General features: G+C 41.7%; 1 protein-coding gene across 1 annotated transcript in view; it reads right to left on the bottom strand.

Annotated features, from left to right (window-relative positions):
* Window positions 1-25,048, bottom strand: part of LOC117260595 (neuronal acetylcholine receptor subunit beta-2-like) — a 29,958-nt gene extending 4,910 nt beyond the window's left edge. The window contains exons 1-5 of the mRNA XM_033632585.2: window positions 24,651-25,048; window positions 9,885-10,030; window positions 9,695-9,739; window positions 7,933-8,042; window positions 1,880-2,870 (exon numbers count right to left, since the gene is read on the bottom strand). Coding sequence (XP_033488476.1) covers window positions 1,880-2,870; window positions 7,933-8,042; window positions 9,695-9,739; window positions 9,885-10,030; window positions 24,651-24,702 — 1,344 coding nt within the window. The 5' untranslated portion in view covers window positions 24,703-25,048. The remainder of the gene's footprint in view (window positions 1-1,879; window positions 2,871-7,932; window positions 8,043-9,694; window positions 9,740-9,884; window positions 10,031-24,650) is intronic.
* Window positions 25,049-27,375: the final 2,327 nt, after the last annotated feature.

The following is a 27,375-nucleotide window of genomic DNA, read 5'->3' as shown; positions in this document are numbered from 1 at the left end:
ACTCATCAGACCAAAGCACAGATTTCCACTGGTCTAATGTCCATTCCTTGTGTTTCTTGGCCCAAACAAATCTCTTCTGCTTGTTGCCTCTCCTTAGCAGTGGTTTCCTAGCAGCTATTTGACCATGAAGGCCTGATTGGCGCAGTCTCCTCTTAACAGTTGTTCTAGAGATGGGTCTGCTGCTAGAACTCTGTGTGGCATTCATCTGGTCTCTGATCTGAGCTGCTGTTAACTTGCCATTTCTGAGGCTGGTGACTCGGATGAACTTATCCTCAGAAGCAGAGGTGACTCTTGGTCTTCCTTTCCTGGGTCGGTCCTCATGTGTGCCAGTTTGGTTGTAGCGCTTGATGGTTTTTGCGACTCCACTTGGGGACACATTTAAAGTTTTTGCAATTTTCCGGACTGACTGACCTTCATTTCTTAAAGTAATGATGGCCAATCGTTTTTCTTTAGTTAGCTGATTGGTTCTTGCCATAATATGAATTTTAACAGTTGTCCAATAGGGCTGTCGGCTGTGTATTAACCTGACTTCTACACAACACAACTGATGGTCCCAACCCCATTGATAAAGCAAGAAATTCCACTAATTAACCCTGATAAGGCACACCTGTGAAGTGGAAACCATTTCAGGTGACTACCTCTTGAAGCTCATGGAGAGAATGCCAAGAGTGTGCAAAGCAGTAATCAGAGCAAAGGGTGGCTATTTTGAAGAAACTAGAATATAAAACATGTTTTCAGTTATTTCACCTTTTTTTGTTAAGTACATAACTCCACATGTGTTCATTCATAGTTTTGATGCCTTCAGTGAGAATCTACAATGTAAATAGTCATGAAAATAAAGAAAACGCATTGAATGAGAAGGTGTGTCCAAACTTTTGGCCTGTACTGTAGGTGGAACAGCCTGGGTCATCAACATTTGCAGTCCCAAAAGACTGTTCGGATTGTGTCCAGATCTATAATAGATAAGAATGTACAGCTGTTACAGAATAATCTCTCTGTTACTATGAATCAGCGAAACAAATTATCATGTACCTTGTACATAAAGACCGGAAGGCTAAATGCTAATGTCAACATGCTAACATGCTGATGCTAATTTTTACCACGTTGACCATCTTACACCCTGATCAAACAGAAAGCGTTTAGGCAGCTTGAGGCAGCTTATTGTAATTGCTTTTAATGAAAATGAAGCTTTTTGCTTGCGTCTTGTGCTTTGCCACATGCCTTGCATTTCTGCTCTCTAGGCACCTGGTGTTTTGGGCGTAGCACTCTGAACTCCTCAGGTTGAAAAAAGTCAGAGCAGAAAAGCGCCCAACATCATGATCTTTTTCCCATCTTTGTCCGATCGAAAGATTTGAGAGGCGGGCCTGTGGTGGTCACGACAACAAGTTTACAGCTGGTTAACAATGGAGGAGAAACTGGTGGTAGCAGTTGTTGGATACCCAGAGCTATATGACCCGACGATAGACAGCAGGTTGTCAAACTGCCCCCGAGTCATCCTAAAATATGCCTGGAAACAGCCATCATCGAGGTGAAGCTCCTGGACCAACTGGTGGTACTCCCCCTGATCCATTGTCTTGTCTTGTCTATGGTTGTCCAGACATTTCACTCAGAACCACAACTGTCAACCTTATGGTGGCACCAGCGGAGTTCAGGGATAACCAAAGTGAGAAGGGTTTACCCTCTGGGCACCATGAATGTCTGTACAAGATGTCATGGCAATCCATCCAATATTTACTAAGATATTTCAGTCAGGACCAAAGTGGTGAACCACAAAAACACTACTCTGTCTTAACAACAAAAAACAAGCAGACAAAGGAAAAGTCTTTGAAGCATGCTGCACACATTTAGACTTTTGACGTAAAGATGTAGATACACCTACCCCTTCATCATCATCCTCGCTCTTCATCTTCTCCGCGATGTAACGCACTCCATCCACTGCATCCTCCACGGCAATGTTGCACTTGAGCGTCATCCTCTTCCTGAACTCTGTGTTCTCTGACAAGTCGCTGATCTTCCAGCCGTAGCGTTTGGCCGACTCCTCATTCACAAAGAAGGACGAGGAGGAATCTGCCATGCCTGCAGGACTTCCAGTCCCTCCATCAGCTCCATGCAGCTTGTGGTCAGAGTACGATCGCTGCTGGTGTTTTTTCCGAAACTTCTCGCGGATGTTGGAGCTACCGGGTCTCCTCATGAAGAGATAAGAGGGAAGTCGGTACAGGAAGACACGCTTGACCCAAGGAGGCATGGTGTGCGTACTGGGGGACCGATGGTGCACGTTGAGCACGCAAACGCTGGTGACAATGGAGAAGGTGACCAGCACCATTGTAAACATCAGGTACTTTCCAATCAGAGGCACTGCTAAAGACGTTGGTGGCACAATCTTTGAGATAAGGAGTAAAAACACAGTCAGGGCCAAGAGGACAGAGATACAGAGAGTCATCTTCTCGCCACAGTCTGACGGGAGGTAGAACACCAGAATGGCCAGCGACGTGATCAGGATGCAGGGAATGATCAGGTTGATGGTGTAAAACAGAGGTTTTCTCTTGATAATAAAGTCATAGGTGATATCCAGGTATCTGATGTCATTAGGGTCTTCATTCTTACGACCAGGCAGTGAGACAATATCCCACTCCCCACTGGGTTTGAAGTCGTCACGTGAGGCGTAATCACTGAGGAGGATGAGATCGATCTCAGTGTGGTCGTAGGTCCAGGAGCGAAACTTAAGGGTGCAGTTCTGCTGGTCAAAGGGGAAATCTCGGACTTCAATTTTGCAAGCTGACTTGTAGATAGCTGGTGGGAGCCAGGCCACCTCACCATTGTTGGAGACCACAGCATTGGAGTAGAAGGAAACTTCATAGGTCCCATCAGCACTGAGAAAAGGAAGGGAGGTAAGAAAGCAAAAAATTAACTCAAAGAGAAACTGACAACTGGAAGGATCATGGCTAATCATATTCAAAGACTATCTCTCACTCTTCCAAACACACAGTTCTATTATCATCACACATAATTACAAATACATAAACTTGTAGAAGCAGGGTGAGGAAGTCAGAGGAGAACTGTGGGCTCCTTTGCATTAAAGGAGCCAGGACACCTCCCTGTAAAGGTATTCAAGGCATATCTAACTGAAAGGGACTTCCACAACACTGAAGGGATCATATATCCCATTTGGCTTGGGAGCACCTTGGGTTTCAAATGGATAGTTGGAGCCTGCTACCACCACACCAGCCATTTCTCTGCAAAACCAGTACTAGCACTTTATATTTTAAGTATATTTTGCAGATATTACTTCTTTAGTTTAAGTTAAGTGGGATGAAGACAGGATTTTCCCTTTTAAGATAGTTGTATTGGTAATTTTATGTTCAGACTGAACACTTCATCCAACACTAAGTGAAATGAATCCACCCCCTTCACAAACACATACATGAATATTAAATTGTGGTTAAATCAGCAATACCAAAAGGTAAGCTTACAAAGAGGAGGGTGGGACAGTGAAGAAAGCCTGCAGCCAAGTCAATGATGGTTAAGCATGAACGAAGGAGCTGATCAGCTAATGCAAAAGTAACTTTAGTGTGTTGCCTGAATGCGCCATCACGCTGTTGAGGGAACTGAGGGAACTCCCTAAAAATGTTGTATTTCACCCAGATGAGCCTGGTTTTGCAGGGGCGTGACATTGCATGCTTCACTGAGCTCCATGACTGTCTCAGCCCATGCTCTGAGTGCATGTTCATACTATATAATACCTACGCGCACCTTTATAAAATACAGAACAACAATCCTGAATTATCTTAGTTTAAGTAGATTTTTGTTGTTGGAAATAATTCAGTCCATCTATATATAAACATATTTAAGCATTGTTTAGTTGTACATATTTTCCGGTATAATGTTATGATGGTAAACTTGAGAATTTATCAGCAGTCAGGTTAAAATCATGTCTTCAGGGACAGCTATATCATAGTTGCCAGCAAATGTATCTAAGTGTGTCTTTGCAAATCGATAATCATAAAAATAAATAAGTAAATAAATAACTCTGTTTGAAGTTGCAGTTAGGCGGAAGATCTCCTGTAAGTTTAATCTTGGGGTCAAGGCAAAGATTAGGTTAATAAACAACTTTTTGGTCACAGTTTTGCAAGCTTAATCAAAACAGTGACGAGACGACCTAATGTGCACGGACGAGAACATACATCAGGCACACACACTGCGTGATGCAGGATGTCAGGCGTGGGCAAAATACTAAGCTTTTAGGGAGTCTTGTTAACTGAGAGGTTCTTCCACACCTTGAACCTTAATGAGAACCACTCTACTGTGTGTCACTTGTTGAAATCTATAATCATTTGTCAAACTCATTACAATCTTGAGCCAGCTCACTGTACTAGTGCAACTGACTTGGGTGAACAACAGACTCAGTGTTCAACGCAAAAAGTTTACTTGAGTAAAACGTTTCTGTGCTGACTGATGGTGTGTCGAGAAAATTATTTCATGACTGTGCTTGCATCTCTGCAGAGGTGACACATGCAACAGTTATGTGTACTGAAAGTCAAAGGATGTGTGATGATCCTCTCAGGGGAGGAGCTGAACCTGGGACACATCCCAGCAACATGGCAACAACTGCCCCCTCACCTCAAATCTGCTGAGACTGACTTTTTTTCCAAGCCTGAAGGTGATGCATTATAGAAAAGTGGCCTATCAATTATAAAGTAGGTCAGGAATCCAACCATCACACTCGGTCTCTAATGCTTTGGGCCCTGCTGTGAATATGCAGACTAATTAAAAATGCAGAGGCCCCACCTGCTTACTGCAACCTCTGGTCCCCTACATTTGGCCAGAGAACTGACATCGTAAAGTAGTGCTGATCATCTCCTATCATTTTGCCTCTTGAGCTATTATGCTCTTTATGTGGTCTTTAGCTGACCAGCAAACTGCGTTTATAAAAGTTTAATGCCTGTATAAACTGTGAGGTAACACTGCTGACCAAAACGCAAAAGCTGAATGTCCACACAGCTGTGAGCCCGTCGAACTGTCTCAGTCTCAGGTTCAGTTTTTACTTTGGATACAGTTGTTGAGAACACTATTTAGTCATTCATGTTATGCAGCAACATTTCTGTCCCCATACTTGCTTGTATTTTCTTTAAAATGTGTCAAATATTTATAACAAATGGCTTGAATTATAGATTAAGGTCTTCTGTATCACAAAACTCAGAATAATGCACAGTAAAATACTTTTATTTAAATTTACTGAGCTTTCTTTGGTACTTCTACAATAACTAAGGGCCATTGTAAAATATTCTTTGTTACTTTAAGCCCAGTCTGATTATATACTGTCTCTATATTAGGAAAAACTATGTTATACTCCTATAAAAATAGGAGTATAACATAGTTTTTATTCAACCTATTCAACCATTTACTATTGCTAATATTTACGATTTAACTTTTAGATACTACTATTTTTTTTAACCATTTTCATTCATCATTAACTGTGACTCACTGCAGTCATTTGTCACCCTGTAAGTTGGTAGTTTTCTTGTCCCACTAAAAATAAAAATAAAAATTACATTAAACCAAAATTCCATTGAGACAATTTTCAGAAAGTGGCATAAGTTTTTTGGAGGTAACTCAAAGGAGTAAAATAGGGTGACTAGGATAAACTTTATTTTGTGTCTTTTTGTCCCCTTTGTTTTATGATGTTAATCTGTTTGTCACACTCTCAAAGCTAAACCCTTTTAGACTAAATTAGAAAAAAAGATGGTTCAATCAAAAAAAATTTAAAAACATATTTGATATAAGTAAAAAGCTCTATTTATGTGTTAAAGGTTAGCTCACTAAATCTGGATCGCTCAGAGCAAAGGCGAACTGTTCCACCCTGTAGGTCTGTAGACCAGTATAAACCAGTCCACCCATAAGGATTATTATTTGAGTGCCTGAGATTGGCCACTATGTTTTCCTGACTGTTTGACATGTCAAAAATCATCCTTTTTTTTCTTTCCAAAAGTTTTGAGGTGAAATGTTGCCGCATAACAGGAATGACCCATATGTTCTGAAGCTTTAGGTCATATAGCATGGTCTTCATCAGCAAATGGAGCTTTCCATGGATGTTTCCCTTTTTCGAAACACTTTAAGGGTTTCCCGCTGATGTTTGCCAAAACAGAATTAGGTTCAAAGATCACTCTTAAAGAATGCTCTTTCTCAGAATAACATCACTAAGATTCACAGTGTGTTCAAACTAGATAAACAAGATAAACAAGTCATTTTTAATTATACGAACTAACTTGACAATCAACACGGACACCTTAATTGAAGGGAATAGCCTGTCAGCTAGTTAGCAGCCTGTTAGCTAAGTTAGCACACTGTCATACTGTCTCTCCAAAATCCACCGCAAAAGTTTAAAACATTTAACATACTCGAGGCAAATTCTGAACTGAAATATGAGTTTCTAAGGCACATTGGATATCGTAGAGATTCCCATAGGAATGAATAGACTTCCGGTTGCCTCGTCTCCATACACATACCTAAGTAGGAACAAGGCGTGAATCTGGGGTTAACTCCTACTTTAACTTTCACTGTTGGATGTGTACAAACAGTAACTGATAGTCCTGCATGATATACCTTTAAACTTCAAGCCTAATTTTCTTTGTTTAGTGCTGTTTATAAAAATGTGATGTTTTGATGCTTGCTGTTATAAGATCTTTTTATGATTTATGTATTTATTATGTCTACCAAGGGGAAAATAAAAAGCCAAAACTGACAACTTAGAGCCACAGCGATTAATGAATAGTCAACAACATGGTCAAAGTCTCTCCAGTTACTGTAAACGGGTCACTTTAAGCCAAGTGAATCCAACTAGGCTATAAAGTTAAAAAGAAAGTAAGTTCATATCCACCAGTTGACATATGATACATATATCACCCCACTAAACATAATCAATGCAAAACAATAACTGTTGTGATCCATTGTGATTTAAGACAACACAGCAAGGACTTCTATATTAACTTAATGGTAGATGTAAACTGTTGATGTCATACAAGAAACTAGCAGATGGAGAAAGACCCAGGTGTTGACCTATATGGGTGACAGATGAGGTGAGGCCCCCAAAAGCCTTCGTGTCTGTCAGCTAACACTCCAGTGGACTGAGGCTAATTTCTCCTTGAATTAACTTATTACAGCATCAACATTCTCATGTATTGATTTTCCCTTGCAGCTATTTCATACAGCTGCACTGATTTCTGGACGTGCACATAAAGTGAAGCGTTGTCACATCAGTGTTTTGTGCATTCCTGCTCAATGTGCGGAAATACACAGTAATGTGCAGCCATGTTCTTCTGTTGTCGAGAGCAGTTTAATGTGCAGTAAGGTCATTATAGAGCACTGATTTCTCTTGACACTTTGACTGTAAAGGCTATGATTTGATGTTATTGATCCGATGTACATATCATAATTAATGTTTTGAAATGCATCTGAACCGTGTCGGAAATTCTGTCTGGTTTCTGCAAAGTTGTCGATAAATAGTACATGCTTTTTCTCAATTGTAAGAGTGTAAGGTGTGACCGAATGCACTGTTATCTTACCTGCAGATTTTATAACCTCAGTATGTCCCTGTCTGTCTTCTCTGTAAAAACTACAATCCCTCATCACTTAAAAGACCACTCATTATCATGGGACTGTCTGCAGACAGTCTAGACAGTCTTAATACAACGTTTTGGTTGTATTCATTATCCTAAAAGTTAAAACCAAAAAAAAAAAAAAAAGTGGGATGAAAAAGAAGAGATAAGAGGATAGAAGGAATAAGAGGATGTGAGAAAACATTTTAGGAAAAATGAGGCTTTTAAATAAAGTTTGCTCTTTGTTTTTGTTCTCCTTTTAATCACTTAGCTTTGTACACACACACACACACACACACACACACACACACACATTCTCTGTTCCACAGCTCAGACGTACTTGTTATAGAGGACGATGTCCGGCAGCCAGATGTGTTGTGACGGCAGCCGGATTTTCTTGATTCCTTCGTACTCTTCAGGGTTCCACATTAATCTGTAGTCATTCCAAACCTGGTGAAGAAGCACACACACATTTGCACACACAAGGAAATAGATTAATTCACGTACATGGACACACACCCACAAACACTGAGATGTATCAAATCACACACACACACACACAAACACACACACACACACGGTTACGAAACAAAATATGAGCTACCACAAACATGCATAAACATACCAGATCATGCATACCAATACACAGACTAATTCAGTCAGCTCCCATCTGGCAAAATAAATAACATTTTAAAGGGACAGTTCACCCCAAAATCAAATATGTATATTTTCTTCTTACATGTAGTGCTATTTATTAATCTCGATCGTTTTGATGTGACTTGCCATGTGTTCAGCCGTAGAAATGTCTGCCTCCTCTTGACTATAAGGGAACTAGATGGCACTCAGTTTTTCACCAAAAAAAACAAAAAACAAAAAACATTTCCAAAAATTCAACAGCAGTTTCTCGGACCAAAACACCCACCAACTGTATCACTCCACAGAAGGAAGCGTGCATCTACTCAGGGACAAGAGGAGCCGATAGGATTCAATTCTAGTCAATGTGTGTGTTTCCACCGGCTGCGGCTGTGATGCGTTCTGGCTCCGTCACAGCTCCAGCACTCCAGAGCCCTCCGCAACATATGCAGGACTTCTATTTTTACTGGACGCCGGAGCACAACGCAGCAATTCAGCACAGAGCAGATCGTGCGGGGCAGGAAGTCGTGCACAGAAACAAAATAAAACATCCGATTAATTTTCAAAACAAAATACACAGTGTTCACGCGGATCATATTTCCCTGCGCTACACCTTGAAAACTACATAATGGGCAGAGGCAGGCCTGAAGTCAACAGGTCAGAGGTTTTTAGACGTCATTTCACCCCGTTAACACCATGGACGAGGAGATATTAATCACAGCAGTGCACCGAGATGTCTTCCGGCAGAGCTGCACCGCTCAGCACAGCAAACGCAGCCGGTGGGTATTGACAGACGGCGGAACACGCAGCAAATAACCAGCGCTGTGGTTCTGCAATGGACACGCATCCAGTGGAAATCCGGCGTAAGGCTGAAACGAAAGCTTCAATGCTTTGAAGTAGGGCTGTCAAGCGATTAAAAAAATTAATCACATGCTCTGTGAGTGTGGCTTGACAAGGCTAGCATCAGAGGCTGTGCTAGCTCGGACCTCTGGGTTCACTGGTTGAAATTAATGCAATATTTTGACAGCCCTACTTTAAAGCTTCAACCGTTGCTGTGGCAACTGATGCCCACATCGGTGCTTAAAAGCTTTGATTTTTGTTTGTTTTTTTCACCACTAACATGGTGAACGAAACTGAGTGTCAGACGCAAATGAGGCCATTGCTCTTGTAAACATTGCTTGCCGTAGTCAATCTCCTCTCTCGCTCTATCTCACTCTCTGTCACACACGCACGCAGCAGTGGTGGTGTAGTTTGGTAGGAAGAAAAAGTTCCTACGTGAAACTGCTCACAACAAGGTCTGTGGATTATCTTGAGTAACAAAGTTGTGACTCCTAGAAAGAGACATTGCTGTTGAGTCTTTTGAGCACCACAAGCCGAGTGCCATCTAGTTCCATTATATTTTTGAGAGAAGGCAGACATCTCAAAAGCAGGCATCATCAGAGAACAAGAGGACGAGTGGGGACACAAACCTGACTGAGCCAACAGTTGGTGGTCATGATCTGCTCCCTCTCATTCTGAAACACAGACAGGAAGAGAGTTTGTGGATGGCTGAACTTATCCTAGCAGAATAATCTCCACCATATGCACTGCTGAATTATCTTAAATTAGCAGGATATGCCTCCATGATAACATTTTGGATTGGAGTGTGTGTTTCCTCACCACGTTGATCAGCTGGGCCAAAGACACCTGGATGTAAATGGTGACCTGCTGGCTGTTGTTGACAGCTGGTCGGATCAGCTTGTTGTAGCGCTCCGGTGACAACAGGTGACTCACCAGCCGCTCCTCCACCTCCGCACACAAGGCAGCTAAACACACACACATGGAAACAGATTTAGAAAGCAATTAGGTACAATGAACCAGGACCTGTATTATGTACTGGCTCATTGGTCAGACAGAGAAATGACCAACTGTGTAGCATGAGGGCCAGTCTGCAGGTTGGAATGAAAACAAGCACACTGTCTGTTCTCCATTGTTTGACCATGCTTAGTCCAACACCTGGTGCCACAGTCATGTTATATAGTGTGTTACAAACAGCTTAAAAAACATTCAAGCCAGCCTCCTCTTGTTGTAATTCTCAGTAAAAGGTAATGGGAATATCTAAAAGCTATGATATCTCCTACATGGTGAAAAGAACTACAGAAGTATCAGCATTAATACAATCCATTGTCAACAGTGGTTATTTTTAGCTAACTAAAAAAGACATTCTTTGCAGCCTGGTTTCACTTGTTATATTCCAAGCCTCATTTCTATTTATCTGGCATGACTAAGGGTAGTAACTGTGTTAAAGCTACGGTAGAGTCTGCGATTCTGGAGAATGATCGTTAAATTCAACACTTCAACAAATGCAGCCCTCTCATCAGTGCTCCATCAGAAGCTCCGTTAACATCTCTAATGTCAATGTCATTGTTTTATTACTATCATGGTGAAGCTCTATTCATTCTGGGCGAGGACGTGGAAGGGGAAGTAGCCTGCATAGTTTTGTGCAGCCATTTTCTTTGGTTCCTTTTTATAGGGACAAGGCTGTATAAACACTGGATTTTTGTTTTTATTTGTTTCGTTTTCAGTGTACACCCTGAATGGATAGTGAGCAGACCGTGAAGAGATATTCACTGAATTTGACAAAGAGTGTATTGGATTAGAATTGCTGACTGCACATTTAACCCTCGTGGATGAATGAACGCTGAAAAGATCAAATAGCAAAAAAAAAAGTTTTCTGTTCTGCTTAAATGGCATGAATGTAGCGTGTATTTTAAAAGCTAGTGTTTGGATTTGCAGAGGATGAATCCTCCACGGGTGAATACTTTCACACCCAGCACAGTGACTAATTCCAGTCAACATGATCATCATGAGCATCCTAAATATTAGCGCACAACATGCCAAATATACACATGCATTACCATCTTGACTGTAGTAAATGCAACACGCTATCATCAGCATGCTCACATGGCAAATCTTTTACTACTACTGCAGAGACACTGATCCCTTCCCCCAAAAGGGTCCCGCTGCAGAGCTCTAGACTGAAGCCCACCTCACCTCATGCTGCTGGGACCTATCTTCATTGCTAGGACCCACAATGGAAAATCATGTGTGTTATCTTCCTTATTATAAGCTATTTTGCTGCGTAACATTACATTACCTAACTTTATAATTCATATCAGACTGTCAGCTGTTAACCCTGGTGGTATTGGTGGAGGGCATGCAGCTTATTCAAACTAATAAATGCCTGCTACTGTACCCTGATGATTGCCTCATTTCTTCACACACAATTTCAGACTTCCTTCTCCAAGTTCAGGACCTGAAAGGTTCTGACGGAGGAGGTGGGCCAGAGCCTGAAGCATTGCAGCTACACCCTTCCCCCTTCCTTTTCTGGTTCTGCTACTGCCTGTAGCATGTTTTCTCATTAAGCGCTTCTTTCATCATTGTTTTTATAAATCTGGAAAATACCTGTTGTGTTTTCTGTCTGTATTATTAATTAAATGTGTATCTATAGCTGTGGTTGATATTAAAACCTGAAATTCAATATTTTCACTGAAGTAAAAGACTAATTATTTTGTTAGCAGCATATCCCACACACTGTCTAAGCATCATGGAAGCTATTCCAATTTACTCTATTTCATAGAGCTAAAATATCCTCTAGTTGTTATGTAATCTCATCCTGTCATCTTGCCAAAAATGTCAAACTGCAGCGCTGCACAACTGCCTTAAATGACTCCACAAATTCATCCTCACTGTAGAGTGACTGTTGAGATGAGGCACTCATATCAGGACGTGTTGTGGGCGCCTCACACTGAGTAATGTGTGTGTGTTACACGATCAGGTGCGGTGACTTGACACCTGGGGCCACATGTAGAGGATGATCTCAGTTTGATCCTACAGATGTGCGTAGGTAGAAGTCAGAGTGACTGTTTAGAAACCTTGAGTTTGATGCAACCTTGAATTCAACTTTGCAACCTGATGGGATGACTCATATCTGACAGAGGTGTGATGTTGAATGAACAGGATGAAGTGGCTCTGATGTTGTACGATAACATAGTGGGCGCCTTATGAATGGATGAGGTTCTGTTGATCATGAAGACTTCAAACGTGTTTCAAGCATTTCAAGTCCTTGAAGAAATGAACTGAATAAAACCTGACTTTATTCACAAATATTTTCTCATCTGAGTCAGGCGGTATCATGGTTGGAATATCACATGTATTTAGAAATCCAGGCGGCATGATTTCGTCCGAAAAGTCACCTGTGTTTCAGCCAAAAAGTTGCACTTGAACACATTGCAAAGGCTACAGCAAATGGCCAACCAGCACATGCGTTCTGTGTCTGCGTGAGAGGAAGTAAGTCTCGACAGAGGCATGCAGCAGTAGTCTGTATTTATCATTCAAAAAAGGGAAATCAGAAGACTGGCAGGACTGATTCAAGGCACTAGTTAGCCAGTTAGCACATTAAGACACAACCTGATGTTGAAAGAACAAAGGATATATATCATGTGCCAGCAAACATTAACACTATTATGAAATGTTTCTGCAAAAAAGCTCAATGGCTAAAAAAAATAATCTCACCTAATATAACAAGTTTGTTTTGATCTCACACCCTCTTGATTTTAGCCGTTTGTTTACTTTCCTCACTTCTGTTTCTCTTCTTGTGCACTGAGTTGAATTGCCAGGGTGATTTCCTTCACCAATGGGCTCTGCCATCTCCGACGCCAATTGACCTTTCACTAAGCCCCGCCCCTTTGTGATGGTCCGACAAGCTGTCACAGTAAGCATGGAGCCCACACTGTAACTAACTGCACTCCCTGAAGAAATATTATCATAGTTTTGTAAAAATGAAAGAGTGATTCCAGAGAGAAGCAGACAGAGGGGTCTACAGTCTGTGTTTGAAGGATATATCCAGGATGTCAAACTGACTCAGCAGCAACAACAGGTTCAAAAGACAAAGATAGTTAGAAGCTAAAGCCAAACTATAGGCCACAGATCACAGTGTAAAAGTGAACCACCACATCACTGCTGATCACCACACAAGACAATGAATATAAAGGGAAACTTTACTGATATTGAACCAGCTGTGTGGCATCGCAGTGTGTGCAGATGAACAATGTTTCACATCGCCCCCCATGCTGCTGCCAGCACCTGGACCTCTGCCTCAGATGGGCAGGGATCCCTGGGGGAGGTCAAAAAACAGTCATCTGCTCACAATGCGTTGACACACAGCTGGTTCAATATCAGCAAAGTTTCCCAGCTTCCCTTCACTGGTTCCTGTACAGTAGTAGTTCTTTTTTCACTGTTATAATCACTAGCTAGCTAACCCTACACTTTACAGGGTTTGATTTTGGTTTTGAAACAGGGAAGAAACGTATATCTTTTTCCAACCTCTCCAGGTAACGAGTATCATTAATACACAACGTGCCCCAGGCACAACATTTAGCTCCAAATCCACAAAACCAGCCTGAAAATGAAGGAAATCTGAAACGATTGTATTAGAGTCAATGGAGCACAGCTGTGTTGCTGTCAGACCCTGGTCTGATGCTACGTTATGATTGGCCAGTCTGTGTCCGGGGGCAGGACTTAGCAAAGGGTCAATTCAACAAGCTGAATCGGAGAGAAAACAAAAGAAGACCAGGACCAACTAGTGCCATTGAAGCAGGACTCTTGCCAATACTGGGGCGGCAGACACATTAACCGACTGCCCAACACTGACCGCTGGCTAACTGTCGGCAATGTGTGTGAGGGTCATTAGTTCGGTGAAAGAAAAGAACTTAATTTCAGAAGGTTTATGGCTGTATAACTGTGTTTAATAAGAAAAATAGCTGTGCTTTTTTACAGAAATATCGCCATATACTGAAGGCCTAGTGAAATATCATGGTATAAAGGTATGAAAAAATGGATACCTCTCAAGCCTAAGTCCTATGTCAGCTCCCTAATCATTGCCGACTCTTGAGTATCAGATTAGCTGATCTGAATCATAATGAGAAAACCTACAATAACAGAGGCACACACAAACGCCCAGAGCAGCAGTTGTTGAAGCGATGTTTAAATCTCGTGCTGTGAGCTCTCACCAATTAGGTCCTCAGATGTAATGAGTGTGTAATGAGAGTAATGTGAGTACGTGTGTGTGTGTGTGTGTGTGTGTGTGTGAGATCACATACATGATTTAATAGTGTATTTAGTGACAGTCCAACACGCATAAATATACATAGCAGACTCATACATACTTCCCTTCCAGACATTTCAGTGAATATATAGCATGTTTACAGTGCATGCAATCTGCTGTTTATATGACGTTAATGAGTCATATTTGAACAGACACACATGCACAAACACACACACACTCACAGAGCCACCGCAGGGCTGATCTCCCCCCATTTAATCAACAAAGAGCAATGTCTGACTGGGTCACAGAGCTTTAGTGATAGTGGGTGGCTGGAAACACGGATGTTGCCAGGCTTTTATACATTTTAAACTTGAAAAAAATCCACAGTCCCTTGTTTTGGTTTGTTTATTTAAAAAAATAATTTTAATTTTCCATTAAAACTGACTGTGATGCTGATTTCCACCTTTTTACATCTCCATATCTGCATCTCCACTGTCCCTCGGTTGAAAATATAAACATAACCTGGTTTTCTCCCGTGCTCCCATACAAGCAAATACGCACTCACTGTCACACCCGCTCTCAGTTAAAAGCCTTTTCTCTTGTGTTTTGTCTTGTACCTGTTCCTTCCTGTTTTCTTTTATTTGTTTTCATGCCCCTTGTTTTCTGGAAGGCTTTTGTGACTGCCTTGTTTGTGCGTCATAAATATATTTCGCGTGACATGACTGTTGGCTATGGGTTTGTACGTTTAAAACAAGAGGGTGACAAGAAAGAGAAGAGAGAGGAGGATTACATAAGAGGTCAAAGCTGTGTGTTTGGAAGCTGAAAGCACCAAGACTCTATCCTCACAGAGTACCTAAAGTGTGATTAATGAAGATTAATCTCAGTCTCATGACGAGTTATCTTGGAAACCTTTACCTTCAGATGAGCACTGTGGTTATAATATCTGTCACAGCAACAAGTCACTTCATTTTTCTTCCCCTGTTTCCAGTCTCATTCATATTTCCTGTCATTCTGTCATTGTCCAGCACTCACACACCTGCTCCCAATTTGCTCATCAGGACCCCAAATTACACACCTGTTGTCTCCTGTGTCTTCACACAGCAGTCTTTTTGTCCTGTGCTTCTGTCCTGTGCATTTCTTCTACCTTTGCTTGCTCTTTTGGACCCTTGACATCCTGCCTACTAAACTTTGATGTTACTCTCACTATTTGTGAGTCATGTGTCCACACCTTGCTTATGGTTGTTACAAATATCATCGACAAGTCAAGTCAGTTTTAACTATCATCACAAATTTGAGTTTTAGCACTTCAGCTTTTATATTTTGGAGCGAGTTGATCATTTTTACTGATCTCTTTGGACTATCTTAGACCATAGGAATAACATGTATGAATTTTGAAAATGGGCGTAGTTCCCCTTTAAACCTCACACAGAGCCAGACTCGCTTTCAGAGAGACCTACATCTGGAAAAACCCATTCAAGATTCAGAAGACGGATGACTCAGCAAGTTTCAAGTCGGGTCAAGAAACGTGTGTTGATGTTGTAGTGGAGGATAAAAACTGTCAGTCCTCTAGTACGTAGCCTGCTGGAAGTGACGTCTGTCCAGACCACAGAGAACACGGAGCAAACTGTGGTCTGCTTTTGTCAGGTCAAGGAAATTCACCTTGAAAAAAAAAACTGATGAAAGATTTTGGGGGAGGTCTGATTCTACAACCTCTGCCGAATCTGACACCTGACAAAGAACTCTGAAACAGCGTATTAGCTCCAACAAATTTAGGATCTGAGATTTATATTTGTAAGATTTATATTCATTAACAACTTCTTTATTGCCATTTCTCAAACAAACAACCAAACAAACAAACAAACAAATTGAAAACCGAACCAACAGAGGAGATATCAGTATCTATATTTCAGTAGGAGATATTGTTATAGTCAGCCATGACCTGCTGCTGAAACACTGACATCAGCAATACACTCGTGTACAGACATCTCAAAAATGTGCAGCTGGCAGCTTTGGACATCTCTGAATATTGTTTATTTTTGGCACTTTACTTGCACTGGTTTTCAGCAACTCTGCCAGCTGTCATATCAATATACATCCAAGATAAAAATGTTATCTGAGACATGTCAGGATCAAACTGAAAAGAAGAGGCACTTGGCTTTCAGAGGCAGGTGCAGGAAAAAGAGAGATATATTCTACACTTGGTCAGTCCACATTAACCTCCATCTGAAGAGGAGACGGGACGAGTGTCCAACATCTGAGCAACTATGACATGACACTAAACCTCGAGGGTAAGTGTCTTCAGAGAGCTCTGAAACCCAGAGCTCTGTCTGTCAGGATCAGACAGAGTGAAGAGGCAGAGACACATGAGAGGGAGAAAGGACAATAGATACACACACACACACAGTAAACAACAAACAACGGCATGGAGTGTGGGATGAAACAATGTCCAGATTAGTATAATCATCTGACAAAATTGAATGAGATCATGTTGTATTACGGTGGTGATTCATGGGAAATGACAGTGATTCATAAGTTTGCTTAATGCGATCACAGCCTGGCAACAATTCATTCTTTATATGCAGTAAGTGTGCAAACTGCTGCATAATGGCATCCAGTATTGTATGTATTATATTAATTAAAAGCTACTGGTGTGATTTTGGCGGCCTGGGAGTTGAGACCACACTTTATTTTTAAATCCTGTTAGTCCAGTTTAGTGTTTCAGATTTATTTGTCATTGTGCTTTGGTTAATTGGATTAAAGCCTTAACAAAAAAAAAACAAACGCAGGAGCTTCTAAAACCACCACGCAATGAACACAACTGCGAGGGACCTGTTTAGTATATTGTTGAAATAAATTCAATATTTGTGCTGATAAAATTAAAATGAAAAACAAACAAACAAACAAATAAACAAAAAAGCTAGAGCTTCTAAAACCACCGAACAGTGACAAACAGATAGTTGGCCACAAAATGCACTGCTAAAATAAAAATAAAAACAAAATGAAATAAAATAAAATAACTGAATAAAAATTAGAAATCAAAATAAAGAAATATGGGGGGAAAAAATACTTTAATTAAGCTTCTATTAAAGGGTCACTCCACTGACTGCACACATGAAGTTCATTTTACAGTCTTGGTCTCAGTCTCACCTCAGGATTAACCCATTTATAAATGAAACAGGGTTCCCCGTGCATCATCCAACAGCATACAGCCACATCAGGTGCCTCTCGGCTCAAGGGCAGAGACTCTCCAAAGGAGAAGAAAGGACTGGAGCACGCTGATCACTTTACAGCCATTAATAGTGCAAACAGACTACGTTTCAACACCACTGTGTCTTCATCACAGTCAGAGTCATTAAACTCTGATGAAGACACAGTGGTGTTGAAACGTAGTCGGTTTGCACTATTAATGGCTGTAAATTGATCAGCGTGCTTAGATGACATGTTTACTTGGCCTTGTCCGTGGATGTTAAGAAAAACTAGATATCAGTCAATCAATCAATCAATCAATCAATCAATCAATCAATCAAGCATTTTTTCACATGGAGCTACACAAGGTACAACTCCAGTGAAATGTGGCACCATCAGCTCCTTCAACTTTTGCACTGTAGTTTAGTCCTTTTCCGTATTCTCACATTGTTGGCCGCTGCTTTATAATTTAAAATGTTTCCGGATGGTTCCAGTGATCCATGGTTTGTGTTTATGGAATGATTTTTACTGTCCGCACATCTTAACCTCAACAATGCAAATACAGACATAGACAAAGAGCCTCCAGGTTGAATGACGCTGTCCAGGCCAACTTTCCGAGAATCAAAGGATATTACAGTTCCTGATATCCTGTTGGAAACTAATGTGGCACCGAGGTCGTCCAGTTTATTTCCAGCGCTTGAACAGTGGCTAGCGGGATGCTAGCTCAGCTGGCGCCAATGTTTTCCATCTTCCATGATGTTTACTGATCTTTACATTAAAAAAACTCCAACCTGGCTAGCTAGTAGAAATAGCAAGAGAGGAGAGTTTATACGCAGGTGAATTGATTTCCTCATCCCGATGAGGGATTCGAAGCCACACACCACCACGGTCCAAAGCCAACCAAAAGAAGCACCACCAACACTTAACAGAGGAGAATAAGTTTGACACAAATTTAACAGAGCTGACAGAGAGGTGACTGGAAGTCTCTGCACCTACGTCACATCCTACAGCGTATGGCAGTTGTAATCAATCATCAGATTTTAAGTTTTGCTACTTTAAATTTGCAGTATCAGATACCCCAAGATGGCGCCTATTCAGTCCAATGGAATTGCTCACCTTGCACACACCCTAAAAAATGTTTCTAGCTTCCAGGTTTACTTACGGGGTCTGCGGGCCCTCTGAGTATGCACAGTAGTGGGGGTTTTTTCAGGGTGTCTACAGGTCCTTAAAAAGTCTTAAAATGTCTTAAATTAAGTTTTCTTGATAAAAAGCCTTAAAAGTCTTAAATTGTCTTAAATTCAGATTCCATAGGTCTTGAATATCTTCGGTCGCATTAAAATGTCTCCAGCCTGACAGACCCAATGATTGTTTATATATAATGTGTGTTTCCATTGCAGGTTTGGTCTTAAATTACATATAAGGTGGCATTAAAAAAGGTCTTAAAAAGCCTTAAAAGTCTTAAATTGTCTTAAATTCAGATTCCGTAGGTCTTGAATATCTTCGGTCGCATTAAAATGTCTCCAGCCTGACAGACCCAATGATTGTTTATATATAATGTGTGTTTTCATTGCAGGTTTGGTCTTAAATTACATATAAGGTGGCATTAAAAAAGGTCTTAAAAAGCCTTAAATTTAACTTGGTCATATCAGCCAACACCCTGTCTCCTGTTGCTTCACCTCTGCAATGCATGTTGATGATTTTATCAGGACAGTGAAACACTTATACATACACACATATATACAGTATGGCAATAAAAGAGGCGAATCTTCAGTTATTACTGTGGGTGTTTTTATGGGAATGTGGATCTTTCAAATCAATTTCAAGATTGCATTTGGTTTCAATGTTCCATATTTTATCGTAAGTGTGTCTTGCAGGATGGAGCCTGCACTGGTCTGGTCTTGACTTGGTCTCGATACACTCTGGTCTTGGTAAAGACCATAGAGGAACTAAATCTCAGAATATCGAAGCATCTCCTGCGTCTATATTGCTGTCCTCTCAGTTCATTAATGTGCAATACTAAATCATTGAAGTAGATCTTTAATATCAGCACAAGGCACTGTTGGTTAGTTGGTTGATTTTGTTTAGAAAAACTAATAACAACAACTAACAACAACTAATAAATTGTTTAAAATCCCAACCTATCAAATCTTTATCCAAATCGCCATGGCCTGCAGTGACGTCTTTAGTGTAGTGACTTTAGCCTTTGCTTTTCTCTGGCTGCTCACTGATTTCTGCAACTGAGAAAGAGGAGTTGCCATGTTGCCTTAAAAATGCAAAGGGGGTGGCATTAAGATGAACCCAGCACAAAAAAACCCTACCAAACTGTTAAAGACTTCATGTGACTCGTGGGAAGGGCAGAGGAAGAGGCGCAGTATGAGTAGTATAGAAGGGTTTGATGGAAAATGCTAAAACAGTAGATGAGGCTAAAATGAGATGTGTATGAGGTCGATGTAACGGAGCATTAGGGAGTCTACCAGCAGGTCCCATCACACATGTATGCACAAAGACACACATATACACACACTCCTGTTCGCCTCGCTGCACTCTCCACACCTCAATAATTCATCGCCGCTAAAATAAAAATGCCATCATCTCACAAGCAGAGGCTCGACCACAATCGAAGATTATTCTCAGAGTCTTCCAAAAGCAGATCAAGTCAAGGCATTGTCTCCACTTCAACATACAGAACATGTTATAACTGTAACAAAAGTACGTTCAGAGTACATTCACTGGTGTGTTGCGGCTGTTTGGGTGATGCAGATGGATGGGCAGGCTGTGTCATCGGTCCGGCATACAGAGAGAAAAAGCACCCAAATTCTGCATCCTGTAGGTTCGTTTTTAGGGTGGTGAATTATTCAGTGCTTTGCCATCTGGGGTGGCCTTTCTGAGGCCAAAACAATTTAGGATTCAGCTGTCTTTGGTTTTGCTCAGTACACTGCTCATATCAGTCATGCTATAAAAGACACGCACGTGCCACTCATATGCATCTGCAGCCACATGGTCAGGTTCCAGCAAGACATTGCTCACAGTGTGTCTACTGCCTGAGAGATATTTTGGTTTGGGGTTGGGTTTTTGCTCTCAAACTTTTGATTGTCACATCACAGTCCATCCTCAGTCAGTGAGAATTAAACATTTTTTTTACTCAACCCAGTTGCCAGAATAAAAATTTGGAAGTTCACGTCTGCAAACCATGGATATGTTACATTTGTATGTTTTATACGATGTAGTTCAGATTATATGTGTGTGAGCTGAGTTTCTGACCATTAGGGTTAGGGTTAGGGGATGGTGGATAGCGTTACATCCAGACCAGACAGCAAAGAGAAGCAAACTGCTGTTCCAGACCAGCAAAAGTGGGTGTTTTGTAATGACACATCAGGATATTTCCACCTGTGTTTGTAGCGACAAATGCAGGTATTTTTTAATGAGTTCGGGACTTGTTCCAGCCATGATTGTAGCAACAAAAGCAGATGTTTTTTATTGGCATGATGGAACATTTCCAGTCCTGTTTGTAGTGACAAAAGCATGTACTTTTTAACGTCACATCAGGACATTTAAAGCTGTGCTTGTAGCTACAAAAGCAGCTGTTTTCAATGAGCGTTCAGGACATGTCCAGCCATGTTTGTGGCGACAAAAGTGGGTATGTTTTTAATGAGAGTTCAGGACACGTCCATCCATGTTTGTGATGACAAAACCGGGTGTTTTTTTTAACGACACTTAGGGACAATTCCAGCCTTGTTTGAAGCGACAAAAGCAGGTACTTTTTAACATCACATTGGACCATTTACAGCCGTGTTTGTAGGGGAACTGCCCATTGGTTCGACAGCCCATTGGTTCGACATCCCATTGTTCCGACCATATTAAACTCATTGTTCCGAAGTCCGTTCCGAAATCATCCTGATGCCCTGTGGTTAAGGTCAGGTTAGGTTTAGGCACAAAAACCACTTGGTTAGGGTTAGGAAAAGATCAGGGTGTGGGTTAAAATGAAAAAGAAAGTGACAAACACATAAGCCGTGAGCCTGCTCCGCCTCAAGCCGGTCACGGCGCACCATACGCCCACCGCGAGCCATTCAGCACCGCAGACAGTCGGACTAATGGGATGTCGAACCAATGGGGTGTCGAACCAATGACATGTTTGTAGCAACAGAAGCAGGTCCTTATAAATGTTACATCGGGACATTTATGGCCATGTTTGTAGTGACAAAAGTGGCTGTTTTATAACAACACATCAGGACATTTACAGCTGTGTTTATAACGACAAATGTGGGTATTTTTTATGAGAATTCAGGACATGTCCAGCCATGTTTGAAGCAACCAAAACGTGTGTCTTTTAACGCCACACCGGGACATGTCCAGCTGTGTTTGTAGCAACAAAAGTTAGTATTTTTTACAACAGTTCAAGACATTTCCAGCTGAGTTATTTTAAGCCAAAACGTTGTCCTAACCCTAATGAAGTGTTTTTTGTGCCTTACCTTAACCACGTTTTAACCACAGCGTTGTCACAGCATAAAATTAAAAATTGTAAAGAAATGTTAAGTTTTAACATATCCGCCACATATGAAACGTATAAATATAACAAATCTGTTGTTTGCAGAATTGTGTAATGCCAACTGGCAAATGGGTTGTTTTACTACAATGATTTTCTTTATCTGTCACAGCCTCTCCCTCGTGTCTTTCTGTCCTGCTTTGCTCTTTTCCTCTCGGCAGAGATGAGAGCTGAAGAGAGACAAAAGCAGCAGGAAAAGTGGCTTTCTTCTGTTCTCAGCTCTCTCAATGTCACTCTCACATGTACCCACTGAATAGGTTTCTTCCAAATAATTCAGATGCAGCTCTCTGGCTAAAACGACATATATATATCTCTCTCCTCATCTTTTCTCTCATTCAAAGAGCAACATCCAAACAAGTGAGCCAACGCAGTGACTAACAGTTTACTATGAAGTGTTGACTCACCGATGCTGAGCCCTCTCAACCGAACACACATCTGCAGTTATGAGAAAGCAGTTTTTAAACCCGTGAGAAACAACAGCTATAGAATGACCCCAGGACAAAACTTAGAGCTGCATATTTACGCCCGCCCACATGTAAAGCTTCAGCCAAGGGCTACAGAGAAGCAGAGCCAGGGTTGTCACACACAGATAGCGTGCAATACCCCTTCTCGCACTCCTAGGTATTTCACAAGCTTTTAATGAGCAAAACATCTAAGCAGGGGTAGCTTTAGCACACATTTGCACATTTACTACAGTGTGCAGCTGATACGCGATGGGTGTGCGTTGTGAGGAACTCAATATGTCAGATAAGTTACAGCAGAAGAGAAGGAAAGGAAAAATATAATATGAAATATGGAAAGAAATGTGGCATGCAGGAAAGTGACAGAGAGTAACACAGAGAGCGACAAGAGACCGAAAGTAAATGTGTCCCATCAAAGTGGCTGTCTGCATTGTGTCGTTTTTACTGTAGCAGCCAGGGTGAAGTTTGATAGGAGTGACAGAGGCACGGTCATGCAATGCCTCGGCTGCAGACAGGTGATACTGAAAGAGTCACAGAAAAGAGACAGAGGTGGAGCTGTTAGACAAATAGGGGAATAAAGAGGTTAAGGAAAGGGAAAGTGGGGAAGACAGAAGAAGGGGGTGGGAACAATTACAGGGAGACTACCTAAATAAATAGATTCACAAATTGCAGAAGGTCTGTATTTGTTAACTTGAAATGTATGTGCTCTGCAGGCACTGGACTCAACTTGAACTTGACTGTTTGCATAAGAAGAGCCTGGAGTATTCATATCATGTATTTTTTACTGTGCATATTTTCAGATTCAGGCATTTTCTTTTTGTATGCGCTGTTGAATTTATCGCTCCTACCTGCCATCTATCTATGGTGTGTGCGGTTAAATTTGAGCTGCCATGCTGTACCAACACAATCACCACCAGCTATGTTGGCATTAATAAAAAAAATAAATCAGGTGTATCATGGAAAAAAAGTGCCCTCTCTATCAAGACTCACCTAAAATAAGCTGAAGTTTTAGGGAGTTTTTAGTACTGCAAATGCAAAAATTAGATGCACATGTAACATAACTGTAATTCTCAGAAAGGGTATGAAAAAGAGGAGTTGAAAGTCATAAGAAGTATAAAGTGGAAACTGACCATCTGCATAATGTCTCCCAATGAACTTCATGTTGTGTAAGTGACATATAAACAAACATTCCTAATTATATATTAATATGAACATTTCTTTATACAGTAACCCACTTTGTTATCAGGTTTATCATCTGTCTAAGCACACTCATTGAATCTGAGGAAGCAGACATTGGAAACTGGGATTTGCCCTGTTGAGCGCTGCAGCAGATCATACACCGACACATTGAGATCCCCTGTCAGCACCATGGACAGCTCATGAATGGGATTCCCCTCCAGTGCCTGATTCAGGACTCCACCTAAGTTGCTTCAATTGATAGAAACCAAAAACAATACTACTATGACCGCCATCTGATTGAGGTGAGTCAAGGTACAGGCCATTCACCTCCCTGTTGTTACCATCAGAGGACCTCTGCGCACACTGCAGGCCATTCAGTGAGGGCCACACAACATCATGATGAGATTTCAGGTAGATTTGAGTGCGCAATTACAGCCGCATCATCCAACAAGGGAGGGGAAATGTGTGCAAAAGCAATGCACCCATCTCCAACATCACACCCGTGCGCGTATTAGCCAATTCCATTAAGACTCCGTGTTGTGTAAAAGAGGGGGAAGTTAATTAATTGAGGCGTGCTGTAAAAAAAAATCACGTGCCAAACTGTCTGACGCACGGAAATGCCACTATTTTTCCCACCGGCCTGCTTTCCGGTATCACGTGCTGTCTGTAACGGTTAAATTGTGGCTTAAACATTTCCCCAAATTTTGAAAACTTCTGCAGAGTATTAGGCTGTCAGCCTATAGGAGCTGAGGTGTTGTGGTGTTTCAGCTGCAAAGCACATGTGGTGTTAAATTAAGTTCCTAACATCCATACACTCCACAGACCGAGGCTGTTATATTAATTGGCATGCACAGAGCCCAGAGAGAGTGTGTTATATTACAAGGGACAGCCAAAGACTGATTAAAGCGCAAAGTAGAAGCCCCCCTGTCCTGTCCCGTCCCGTTCCGGGAGGATTTGAAAGGATTACTCACTTGCCGCGGTGAGAACCAGGAGACCCAACGCTGCTTTCACCGGGGCTGCCATCTCTTCCTCCCCTCCAGTGCGACACACACACGAAAACTTACAGATGGAGAGCGCCTCTCGTGTGGGTTTCCTTCTTTCTGCCCTCGGTGTGAAGTAAGGAAAGAGTGAAACAATAAAAAGAAGAGGTCAGGCAGGATTATAGCGGCTTCATTCCGCTAATGACGGCTGATAGCTGAGGCTTGGAGACATGAGGAGCAGCAGTGAGTGCTGTCTGAGCCCAGAGAGGAGGAGGCTGGATGCTTTCTGCCAGAGCGCACCGACTCCACCGCTGGTCCTGGAGCTGTGATTGCGCGCAGCGGAAACCGGCTGTACAGAAAAGAGCACCCCTTAATTCTTCTTGAGCGATGCAAACAACGTTTTCCTCGGGAATATGGGTCAGGAGCTAGTGGGGATACGACAATCCTGTTATCGCCGGAGCGGCCATTCTTCAGATAAAAGATTTAAGCGCCCCGGTCCTCGCATCCCCCCTGCCCGCCCTGTGCGCTCCCCCGTCGGGCGTCAGTTTCACTCTCCGCCGTCTTGATCGACACAGTGTGACATGACAACAAACAGAAAGCGATAACAGTCAGAAATCTCCCCAGGGAAGACATTTAATACCCGGCAGCCATTGAAACCAGACTTATCTCCTCCAATCAAAGCAGAAATCCCCTCATTGAAGATTTAAGTTAATTAAAACACACTTTTAAGAGGCTCAGGAGGGAGCAGCTACAGGAGACCAAAGCTTTTTCTTTGGTTGAGCCGTGAAACCAAACTTTATCTCTTTTAATTCTACTCTTTGTTAACTGATAAGGAAATTAAATCTTTAAACCCAGAGACTGAAGTTGTGTAAAAGCATGTCTTTGGCAGCAAGCCAGTTTTTATCTGCATTAGGCACACTGTGGTTCAGCTGCTGGTTCCCTCACTGAGGATGAGGATGAGGGTATGGAGGTCATGACGTTTCATATAGGAAGCATGGAAACCTTCAGGTGTTGGCAGCCCGCCATTTGAACTAGAAATAATCCAGTTATGTGATGTTTTATTGATCCCTATGAAGCATTTGTCCACCTTGTTCCCTCACCGCCATTACAACAGGGAGGTCAAAGGTCAGGATCAGCTGCAGGACAACACTGGAGCTAAAGGACACTTCAGCAGCACAGACCCAGAAGACAGTCCTGTTATCAAGAGGCTACCAAACGCTGATAGCTTATTGTCGATGTCAGTTCATCAAATCTGAAGCAAGGAGCAGATCAATAACTTCTAATCAAATCTGCCTTTCTGCAGCAGCTTTTCTCGCCACACAGGCTTCATGTCAAGAGGGAAGGTAGGAGAACCATGACAGGCAATCCCTTTTATTGCACACTCATGATGTGTTGAAGCAGCCTCAGCTGGTGGGTCACGGGTCTCTTCAGGCTTTGCAGAGGAAAAGAGGGGTGTGTGTCCGTGTGTGTGTGTGTGTGTGTGTGTGTGTGAGAGAGTGAGTGGAAAGGCTGCAGGCTTGTTGAGTCTGCACACGTCAATGCGGTATAACTGCCCCAGAGGTCCCTTTGGTGATGCGAGCAGAGGAGAGGGCAGGAGGAAGACACGGCCTTAGCTGTACTTCCCAAAATGACTCCAACTAATTATTTTACTGTGTGGATGCAAAGGAGGAAGAGGAAGCAAGGGAAAAGAGAAAAAGGAGAAATAAAATCAGGTTGCCCATCAAAGATTGTAAAGAAGAGATTTAAAACCTTTCATGAGGACTGTGGTCCTGATTTGAGGATGATGATATTTTCAATTAGAAGAAATAATTTGAGGAGTCTGTGGAAGAAATAGTTCAACATTTTGAACTTAATTGTCTCACTGATGAGAAGATGAGTAACATTTTGTCTGAAGCAAAAGCCAGCAGTCTCTTAGCTTAGCTTTGTTTAGCATAAAGACTGAAAACAGCCAGCCTGGCTCTGTCAAAAGGTATTAGGATTTGCCTCCCATCATCTCTAAAGGTCACTAACTTAGTTAAAAATATGGAAACATCACTACTTTGTTAAAGGGACAGTTCACCGCAAAATCGAAAATGCATATTTTCCTTTCCTGTAGTGCTATGTATCAGTCTAGATTGTTTTGATGTGAGTTGCAGAGTGCTGGCGATATCAGTCATTTAGATCTCTGTCTTCTATTCACTATAATGGAACTAGATGGCACTTGGCTTGTGGTGCTCAGAGTGCCAAAAAATAAATTTGAAAAACCAACCTGGTCTCATTTTGAAGTCGTCGACTGCTTCTGCTTGGGCAGTGATTTCTGTGTTCAATGCCAACAAAAAAAGCTGTCCTTTCACATTGGCATGACACGGACCCGTTGAAGGAGAAAAACGTCAAATCGTGGTGTTATACCAACATAGTACGTGTATTTTGAAAGAGACTGTATGCCAACTGTTCATTTCTTGTGAAAACAGAAGTGTACTTCGAAAAGACACAATGCATGTAACAGGCTGAAGCTGAAATGGCATCCCAGAACATCAACAATAGACGCACCCAGGCCACCTTGCACATCATATGTAGCAGTGGAAAGTCCACGACCAAGAGGCAATATGTGGCGAGGTCGTAGTGAGAATGTGTTGGAAAAACTTAACAGCAATGTCTCTTCCCAGAAATCATGACCTCAAGATAACCAAGGACCTTGTTGTGAGCAGTTTCATGTAGGGACTCTGGTTCTAACAAA

Source organism: Epinephelus lanceolatus, chromosome 7, assembly GCF_041903045.1.
Source record: "Epinephelus lanceolatus isolate andai-2023 chromosome 7, ASM4190304v1, whole genome shotgun sequence".
NCBI lineage: Eukaryota > Metazoa > Chordata > Actinopteri > Perciformes > Serranidae > Epinephelus > Epinephelus lanceolatus.
Note: the sequence above shows the minus strand (reverse complement) of the source record. Positions and strands in the feature narration are given on the sequence as shown.